This window comes from Coloeus monedula, assembly GCF_965178545.1.
Source record: "Coloeus monedula genome assembly, chromosome: 3".
NCBI lineage: Eukaryota > Metazoa > Chordata > Aves > Passeriformes > Corvidae > Coloeus > Coloeus monedula.
Window position 1 is genome coordinate 43392116 of NC_138783.1, and position 10269 is coordinate 43402384.

At 43.6% G+C, this 10269-nt stretch overlaps 1 protein-coding gene across 1 annotated transcript; it reads right to left on the bottom strand.

The window, feature by feature from the left end:
- Positions 1–501: 501 nt before the first annotated feature.
- LOC309570794 (vitelline membrane outer layer protein 1-like) lies at positions 502–2231 on the bottom strand (the record flags this gene model as incomplete). The annotated part of the gene is made up of 3 exons (XM_082277808.1): positions 502–787; positions 1499–1596; positions 2064–2231. The coding sequence occupies 3 exons, from the start codon at positions 2229–2231 to the stop codon at positions 502–504; spliced, it is 552 nt and encodes a 183-aa protein (XP_082133934.1).
- Between the last annotated feature and the right edge of the window lie 8038 nt (positions 2232–10269).

Consider the following 10269-nt stretch of genomic DNA (forward strand, 5'->3'; position numbering starts at 1 on the left):
TTTCCTAAGGCAGGAGCTCAGGCAGGAGCTAACAGATTGCTTGCAAAAAGCATGTACAAATCTTGAGGCAATCCAAGCTAGGAATGGGCAATGACAGCAAACCTTTGATGCTTCTCATAAATCCACCCAAACTTCTATTTCACCTCATTTGAATCTATAGGTCAAATATTATTTCAAATGAGGGAAAAATGGGCAGAGCAAGCCTCAAGGAAACTTGCCAGCCAGAGTAAAAGAAAGTTGAGAAATCTGTTGGCTCTGAGCAATTGCTAGAGACTGGGCATTTTCACAGCAACATACCAGCAGTACCTGATGCAATGATTCAGCTATGCTAATGTAGCAGTAGCTGTAAAATACATCATCATCTAAGGCCAGAACAGCAAGATTCAAGCAGTCAAAACATCACAGGCATGTCCCAGTATAAAGCTAGAGCAAAGCTTTACTGATATTTCATTTGCTGCGGGATATGGGAGGTGTAGGCAGGGATGAAGGCGGAGCAAGTGCTCATTTGCAGCAGAAGAACTTCACATTGTTGAGTGCTGTGTCATCCTGAAGCCCCTGTGGGGGCTCTACCTTGGTTTGGAGACCGCATATCTTGCAGCTGTTGGTCCACGGGCCAAAGCTGCCCCACGACAGTCCATCACCCACCAGCACAGATTCATCTGAGCACCGGAACTGAATGTTGTTGGCTGCTGTGTCATCACCTCCTCCCTGAGACTTCTCTGTTCTCAGTGAAAAGGAGATCAGGTAGCCTCCAGGGCAGACTTGGAAGCTGGTCCAGGAACCCCACCTGACAAGAAGCAGAGGGAAGAATGTCTGGGCTCTGTGAGCTGCTGGGAAGTGCTCCTTTGCCTTGTCATGTTGCTTCCATGACACAGCGTCCTGCTGCAGTCTGGGACCCCTTACTTTCTCCTTTTTTTTTTCCCTTGCCTTCCAAAGATGTACTTTTCTCTTTATTGATATCTCATCAGAAAAACACCAGGAAGTCTGAGATTGGATAGTTATGGTTCTGGTGGAAACTCCAAGGGCAGCCTGATCTCAGATTTTATGATGCATCCCTGATGTGTGTGACAGGTACACACCAGGCAGGAGGGAGAGCAGCCACTCTGCCTTCCAGAGGTGCAGTTCTGTTCCCTGCAGCTGGGGCAGGGCTTCAATCAGGCAGTTTCTAAATGTATGGTTAGAAACCCCTTTTCCCAAATTAGCCCCATGTGTTGCAGATTTCCAAAGAAAGACTTTAACCCTGGGACCATACTTCAGGTGTTCACAGTGCTCTGCACAAAACTCAAGGGCAAACAAAAAGTGGTAAAGTGAGGTAATCATGTTTAATAACCCTCAAAATTAATGAACACAACCCCTAACCACTTATTTTAATTCACTATACTACAGCACTATGTATATAAAGAAAGTCAGAGAGAAGAGACCCCTGCAAATGGTGACACCATGGGTATTTTGTGAGCTGCTGCATCTCAAACAGGAGAGAAGCCACAGTGTTACTTACTCCCCCACCAAGGACTCAATGGTTATTGAGTCATCCTGACAATGCAGGCGTATGCCATTCAGAGCAGTGTCATCTCTTCCAAACTGGTCGGGCTCCACCTGCAATGGAAGTCACACAGGGACAGAGGTAAAGGCAAGGGGCAAAAGACCCAGGAAAAGTCCTTTACATGGCTGTCATAAGCACTGCCAACTTCTTTCTGTAATGGGAAAGAGAAAATGTCTCGGGAAACATATGGGAAGAAACAGCTATCACTGGGAAACTACCTAACCCTTGTAACATATTCTTTGTGTTTTCTAACTATTTCTGACCCAGCAGGGAAGGCAGACACTCAGAGTCTCAGGAGGGACAGTGGTGGTGGATTCCTCTCTCCCTGAATCCAGATTTTTGCACTCACATGACTTCTCCCAGCAACATCAGCCACATGAAGACTTCTCTGGTTTACCTACAGTGGCAACGTTTGCCAGAAGACTCATATTTTTTGTACAGAGTATCATACTCAAGAAGAGGGAAAACCAGCAGAAAGTCCTTGGGGACAGGAGATGGTAGGGAATGGAGAGAATTTTACCTTCAGCGCAAATCCATTGGCATAGCCATGATGGCAAAACTGCCGGCTGCCCCACTTGCCCCAGTGGCCTCCATTGGGCACAGTGAGGACAGAGGTGTGTTCACGCACCCCTGTGCCTGGCGAGCAGAGGAGGAGCAGGATGAGTGTAGCTGGCATGAGGAACTTCATCTCTCATGCTCTGCATCTGCTGAAGGAGAGCTGGTGTATGGACTGGGGCATTTATAGCCTTCCAAGGCTGCTTGCCTTTCCCTACCAGTCTGTTGACAAACACCATTGGAACAATAGTTTCCACCCAGGCAGTGACACAGCACCTGCTGACCTGCTCACCGTGCCCATGCAGCAGATACTGTGGCCATAGGTGTATCCACCATCACTGAAGGGCTAGGGGAACACCTACGTGCTCCTTGCTGTGCTTGTGGTAGAAGCTTAATATCAATTTCTGCTTCTGGCTATGCAGATATTTGGCCATTGGAATGTTTGCCTTCCGAGAGTAACTTCCATAACCATTTTACCTATTGCTATTTGGCAAGGCAGGTCAAACTAGATGAAGAAACACAAGGGACCTGGTCTGGAACAAAGAATAAGCAAACTCAAGCCCCGTGTCTCCCAATACCTTCTGTTGAATAGGATTACTGGGAAGCTCAAAAAATTAGGTAATTTATGGTTTTAATGTCCTTCTTTTCAATAGCCATTTTTATCTCAATAAAAAACTGTATGCTTTGCCTTTGCAGCAAGCTTAACCAAAGTCACATATGCTGAGATACCCACAGAGATTCTCAGGGCTAAATGCCACTGGGGAAAAGTCGAAAGGCAGGGTTTCCAGAAAGGTAGTACTGTACCTGAGGGCACAGTCTTTGAGGAAGTCACAATGCAGGGAGAGGTGAATTTGAAAACCCGGAGTTGAGAGTCTCTTAACATAGAGTTAACCAATGCTTCGGATGACCCTTGGTCTGTCTTGCAGCATCTAGCAGAAGCTTTCCCTCTGTTCAATAGGCAAAAAAGAGAGAATATATTTTAGAGAAGTATCTTGATCCTCAGGATTTTATAGCAAGATGAGTTGCCAGATGTTGAACTAAAAGAAGACAAAATTTTCCTCTTGTAGGTTTCTCTTCCAATCCCTGTTCTACTCCCTCTGCTCCTGTCCCACTAAAAGGTGATGTTGCTTTTCCCACTCTTGACTCTGCATTCCTCTTACGCTTGTCAGTGGTCTGTACAGGTGGCAATATGTGCAAATTAAGACGATGGCAAGTTGGATGATCCTTTTTGTGAAAGGCACCAAAAGAGCACAGCATGTGATGGAAGCACATCCTGTTTTCTTTTTTCAACCAGAACTTTTATTTTATTTCTCCAAAGGGATGTCAAAATCCAGAGGAGATATGTTTTCTCCGACAAGGACTGTGCAATCACATCTGGCAAACCAGGTGTGTTTGTTCAGGCAGGGTCACAGAGTGGTAGCCGAGGACACTCAGACCTGCCCTTGGCAGCACATGAATGGAAAGGAGAAGAAGGAGTCAGACAGAAATGGCTGGGACATGGTTAAGGTAACAAAAGAAGAAGCAGGACTCCCCCATTCATTTCTCCTTTGCTGGCCCAACACCATCATCCTTGGCCATTTCACCTCTGGCAGCAGTGATGCAGGTCCACAGCCTGTCAGGACCCACCTTCCCCCTCAGACTCTGCTCAAATCATAAGATTCCTGCCTTTTCGCATCCCCAGAGGAGGATCCTAGGGCACAGTGAGCCCTCAGTGTGCAGGGGAGTGGGATGAGGCAGGAGGTGAAGGCACCTTCAGGGATTTGGCCATGAGAAGTGGCTCCTGTGCACACTTCAGAAGTACAGGAGAAAATGCAAGCCCAAGAGGAGAACTACTGGAGAGCTATTACTGCAGGGCTTGGGAAGTACCGTTTTCCCATTTATAACCAAACAGCTGGTAACCTGGGCTGCCAAATGTGAGATGCCTTGGACTTGATTTCACAGCACATGGCTCAGATAGCACTTAATACGTGCAGAGCAGACACTGATTTCTGCTATGGCGTAACAGTACCAATTTTGCTTGGATGCCTCAACAAGCTGCCAAAGATCAGCTTACACAGACTATCAAAATCAAAAAAAGTCTACAATGGTGAGATCTGGATCTCTTACTGACACACCTACCCTGCTTTCTTGCTCCCTCTCCTGTATTTTAATACCCTTGAAAATGTCAGAACAGTTTTAAAGAAAATTGGAAAACTGATGAATTTGATTAATGAAACATGACTTCAGTAAAATGATGATGACACAAGGTATTTCATCCTTTCATTATTCATCCAGTTTAATACAATTATTTTTGCAGGCAGAGGAGCATAAAAATCTTGCCACTACTTTTGAGCTTTTATAAAAACTTCTATTTTTTTAATAAACAGCTTAATATAATATTAATCAGCATATTGATTTTATGAAATTATTATTGTGATGCTATGACATATTTAAAATCTACATGGAACATGGAAAATGAATTTTATGTCTATAACATACAAAAACACATACCATACAAAATTTGCTTATTTTATGAAGTTATTGAAAAAATTTCATATTAGCTGGTCTTGAAAATTCATTAATTTTTTATTTTTACCCCTAAAAATACCACACACTTAGGAATACAAACTTCGTTTGGCAGTGTTGTGTTGTCTTTCTCATATTCTCAGATTCTCATATTCATGTAAACCTTCTGCTGCCCAAAGGACACAGATCATTTGAGTTGTTGGACTCCTTTGAGTGAGCTGTAGGAAGGGTTGAAGGCAGCAAGTGCCCAGGAACTCTGAATAGGAGTGGAAGTAAACAGCATTTGCTGAAGAGAGGTCAATAAATCCAGAGGAATGGTTTTGACTGAATGACTCTGTGCTTCTGGGCGCTCTAGGCCATTTTACACTCCTCCCACGCTGTTACCAAGGTACTGGCTGCCGCCCATCAGCTCTCAGTAGCCACGTTCCTCAGCAGCTCTGATGTCGAACTGACCATTACAATTGGGTGTAAATCAAGTGTAAATCACACAGCCTGGCTCTGCCAAACCTTCACCTGCAGCATGGGATGTAGATAAAACACTCCACAGCTGACTGCATCCTGCAAAGGAGCACACTATCTCATGGAAATGGTACATCAGCAAACACAGAAGCCACACCTAGTGCCAAAGAAACGTGAAAGGGCAATAAAGAGTCTATTCTATTCTGTGAAAATATGAATAAGCAAAGGGTTGCATTATTTAGAAAGAAGAGGTGAGATTCTGAATGAACACAGACATCTACAGTGCCGATGTCTCCATCTGAAATAATCACAGTGGGCTCCCTTTATAGCTGCTGAGAGAGACAACATGACAACAATAGAGAGGAACAGATACCTTCATATGAGCCTCTCCCTAAAATCATCTATTCATCTCTACTGACAACACAGAGGCATGATCCCCACCTGGACTAGTCTTATAACCTCAGACTCTATTTAGGCTTTTGCAGGCTAAAAACAGTACTGCTGAATGAGAATTAGTTTTCAATAATATGGGCAAATGTTTAAGAGAAAAGGAGTAATCAAATTATGTGCTATCTGGTCCTCATTTTCTCATTTGCTAAATTGATTCAGATTAATAGAAAATTGAATAGCAGGGAAAATATAAGTGAGAGACATCAGAAATGAGACAAGAGCCAGGATTTTCTAGATGCATGAGCAGACAGGGAAGCTTTAAAGCAAATAACATAAGTACAGCCATTTCTCATATGAAAGAGGAGATAATTTCGCATCAGTGATAGGATGTAAAGAAGACCTGCATGTAGAGGTGGTGCTCCCCTTGTTGTGAAGTTATTTTCAGGTGGTTTCCCACTGCCCACAACCCCCGGCTTTCATATAAAACTTTATCTTAAAAATTTAGACATTTTAGTTATCTTACCTACTAGGCCGAGCATACATTATTGTTTTTAACACAGCAATTACAACCTTTACAGTTTCTCACATTTTTTATTCCTATACAACTAATAGAACTAATTTCCTTCATCTATGAACTACGTAAGTCTTCTTTCTATTGCCTTATTCTTTATTTGTTCATTGCAATTTTTGTTTACAATTATTAATAACATTTCAACACATTCTTGTGAAAGCCTGATTGCCCTGCCCCCTGTCATGGAATCTCTCCATTTCTTTCAGTTTCCAATTCCTGTCTGGGACCCAGCATGCCAAAACTACTTTTTTTCTTTTTTCTTTTTCCTTTTTTTTTGTAGGCAGTGCAACAGAACAATGTTGCACTTTTGTTTAAGCACCCTGGAACAATTCCTATCATTTTCACAATGGTATGATAGTGTTGGCTCATACTCAGGTTATGACTCGCTACACTGACAGAGGATTCCTGCCCTTTTCCTTCCTACTAAATTAATTTCAGTATTACCTGCCCACACAAGAACCGAAAACACATAAAAGCTCCACTCGTCATTGAAATCTCATTGTGATTTGCACTTGCATATGATGGCCAGCAAGCAAACCAAATATCCTTAAGAAACCTGCTGAGCAGAAAGAGAGCAGAGACCACAGCCAGTACCAAAGAAATTGTTTTGCTTAGGTATCATGGTTTTTTACATCTTTTGCACTGACACATTCACTTCTTTTCCTCACAGCTGTGTTATAGGCCAGAATTAGCAGGAAAGGAGGTTTACTAATAAGGACCAGAAAATAGTAGCTAAAAAAGTCAGAGTATCTGCTCAGGCAGGATTGTACAATGGCAGCCAGGGATGGAGAAAGTACTGTCTGGCTGCAGTCCAGGCGTGCTGGAAAGAGGTGGAGTGAAGCTCTGAAGACAACACCTGGGACCTGCAGATAAAGCCAGAGGAGACAACTCAGTCCATTTCTGCCCAGAATGCCCAGGACACCACTGGGCAAGAACAGAAACCAAGGCATTGCCTCATTTGGTACTGATCCTTTACCCTTCCTGAAGGTCTAATCCCACACACACTGCTTTCTAGACATCTCACCATTTTTGCTGATCTCTTCTGGACCGTACTCTGTTGGTCAAATGCTGTTTTGAACAGCATTTCAACAGAGATCTTGTCACTGCAGCACAATAGTTCAAAGGTGGAAGTTTTCTAATTGTTAATAAAATACGCAACATTTTAGCAAGTGTGGTACTGGCACTGCTCTTCCTGTAGAACTGCTGCCTCACCAGTCACTCTCAACTCCTCACCAGTCAGCTCTCTCACTCTCTTTGAAAGTGACTATTCTCATGTTAGTGCAATACTTCGCACCTGTGCTTATTTTGAATTCTATCCCCAATCCTCTAGTGTCTTCGTCTCCTAGGCTGAGGACAGCTATAAATTTAATAAGCAAACTCACTATTCTACTGTGCAATAAAATAAAAATATGAGTAATTTCAGGCCTAGAATAGTCTCCTGTGGGACATGGCTCGATACGTGTTTTTACAGTTGTATCAGGCTTTCAACATTTTTTATTATTGAGTCTAATTGCTAATTAACAAAAAAAACCACAAAGAAACAGAGACACAGACCCTCCTGTAGTGCAGATTTACTGACAGCCAGAGACCAAATGCCAATTTACACCCACTGCAAATCTTCAACTAAAGATCACTTCACATAGCAACTTCTTTGGAAAATTCACTGGGAAAAGTACTCAGGAAACCTATCCTTAACCACAGCCACAAGGCTGTTGCACCCCCTTGAAACTGAGTGTGATCCATCCAAAGTGATCCATCCAAAGTAATCCATCTCCCTGCTCTGTGTCAGGGCTGCACTGCTCTGGTTTTATATTTTGCATACACACTGGTGCACACCTGGGCTTTCTCCTCCAGTAAACCAGGTGGTTCCCTTGGTGGGGGCAGACTGCCATGAATTACAGTATCATCTGCGTTGGGATCAGAATGATCAGCACTATGGGGCAAGCCAGGCCCCACCACTTGGCTGTGGAAAGCTGCCTGGTGCTAACAGCAGTGCCAGCAAGGGTATTTCAGTCCCGGAGTGCCCCACAGACTAACACAGCCCCCTGCAGAGAGCTGGCACCTCTCAGCTGCTCTTGTCACCAATGTCACTTTCCCCAAGCTCCTACTGGTGAATCTCGACCATCCCCCTGAGTTCCTTTCCTTCCTCTTTAATTGCCCCGTGAAAAACAGCAGCATGTGCAGTGGCTGGGTTTTGGCCATGCCTGCAGCAGCAGGGTGGCTCTGTGTGCTAGCTCAAGAATGCCAAGACAAAAAAACAGGCTAAGCTCTACTGAGAGTTGGGGGAAGGAGGGAGAGAGGAGGAAAAGAAAGAAAGAAAGAAAGAAAGAAAGAAACTGTGCAAAAAGCTCTGAAAAAAAAAAATTTTGTATTTGTAGATTATTTTCATAAGTACCAGATCATTCAAAGTTGCCTTTATTTTTTAAATAAAGAACTTTATTAACAGATCCTGAGCACAGGTTAAGGGGAGGATGAAAAGAAAGAAGAGGGCATGTCTTTCTTTGACATCAAAATGTCTAAATATGTTTAATTTATGTAAACACTCTTTTTCTTATATCAAAATTTTTTATCCCCTAAGGTAATTCAGGTGTTGGTTGAAAATACTTCAGCCATTACTCTGAGCTGCATTCTCATAAAAAGAGCAGATTACACCTTGATCTATGCCCAGAGCCAGGCAATGCAATGGTCTAGACATGCCTCCTGTTTTGACAAGTCTTGAGGCCATTACCCATGGAACACAGTCCATATTCTTCCAGGAAATCCGTATGTGGAATTACAATCCCCTTCCAGTCCAGAGCAAGGCAGAAATAAATTATGGTCATTGGGAACTACCATGTGCAACTACTGCTGGCCACTGCAGTCTGAATGTTTGCACTTTGAGAAAAGACTCAAGCAAGAGTCTTTTCTCTCCCTCAAGAACTCTTCACAGACAGTCGTGCTGACCGAGGGAATTTACTGTGAAACAGACCCTGTTGTCTGTAGTTAGGGACCCAGCTCTGGAATTCAGACTGCAAAGCCTTTAAGCACAGCATTAATCTTCTGGACTTCTGGACTCCTGGACTCCTGGACTCCTAAAGTTCACCAACTGCTAAAGGGCTTTTCTGTACTTGATCTTGCAGCACCTTAAAACTGCAGATCTTCAATTAGCAGCCTTCAGATCAAGGTCCCAAAGCCCTCACCAGTGACCAGTGAAGTGACAACTTGGGAGGCAGCCCTGGTCCTGCTACAGCTTCAGCAACTTTGCTGATGGGCTTGTCTGGGGTCTCTGTCAGGAACAGATGAATAGGGGGAAACATTGATTAGGCACAGATTAAGCCAAGATATCCTGTACCTGGGACTAGTTTGGAGTGGAAACATGGAGGCTAGTCCTGCTGAGTTATGAACAGGTATTTTTGCTGTGGTTTTAAACCTGCTGTATGCCTGACTTCAACTGCAAACGCACTGATCCAGACCTATATCCCTCACCCCACCTCCATCATAGCTGTCAAGAGTGAGAATTAGTCACCACCTTCAAACAATGGTAGCTGTTCGGGGCATGATCCATTTATTATTTACACTCTGTTAAAACCCTGATCTAGAAAGGTCCAGTTTACTTGGTGAGTTTCCATAGTGTTCTTCACTGAGGTATCCAAGGACTTCACAAACATTAGTTTCTCTTTTGAAACAAGGGAGTGACATTTCTCCAAGCAATACTCCAGGCACCAAGGTGCACAGACTAAAGACAGAAGCACCCATTCACTCTGAGTGCCAGATTTCCTTGACTATATTTCAAAGTTTCGAGTATTACATAGGATATAATAATTCCAGGCAAAGCTACAACTGCTTGTAGAAAACGCCGTTCTGAAGTTGAGACCATAGTGCCTCATTGCAAACAACTCAGACAACAACCAATGATTAGGAATTCATTTATGAATAAGTGAATATAATCCACCTTGAACCACCAAGGGAGTCATGACAGATGCCCAATGCACCATTCACAGTCAGGACTCAGGTTTCAATCCCCAGGACCTGTCTTGCTGCCCAGTGATACCCAACTGACCACATCTAGACCCTGGCTCCCTGCACCTGATCCTGATGCTGAGATCCACTCTCCTTTGCAACATTTTCTGCTTTGTCCCTCACCCAAAGACTTGGAAAGGTGCCTTGGGGTGCCTTTATGATGCGTATGCCCTGTCGCTGCTCTATGCCCAGAAAATAATTTTGTGCCTTTCTGTGCCTTTAAACTGAGCCTGAGAGGGGGGAGAGG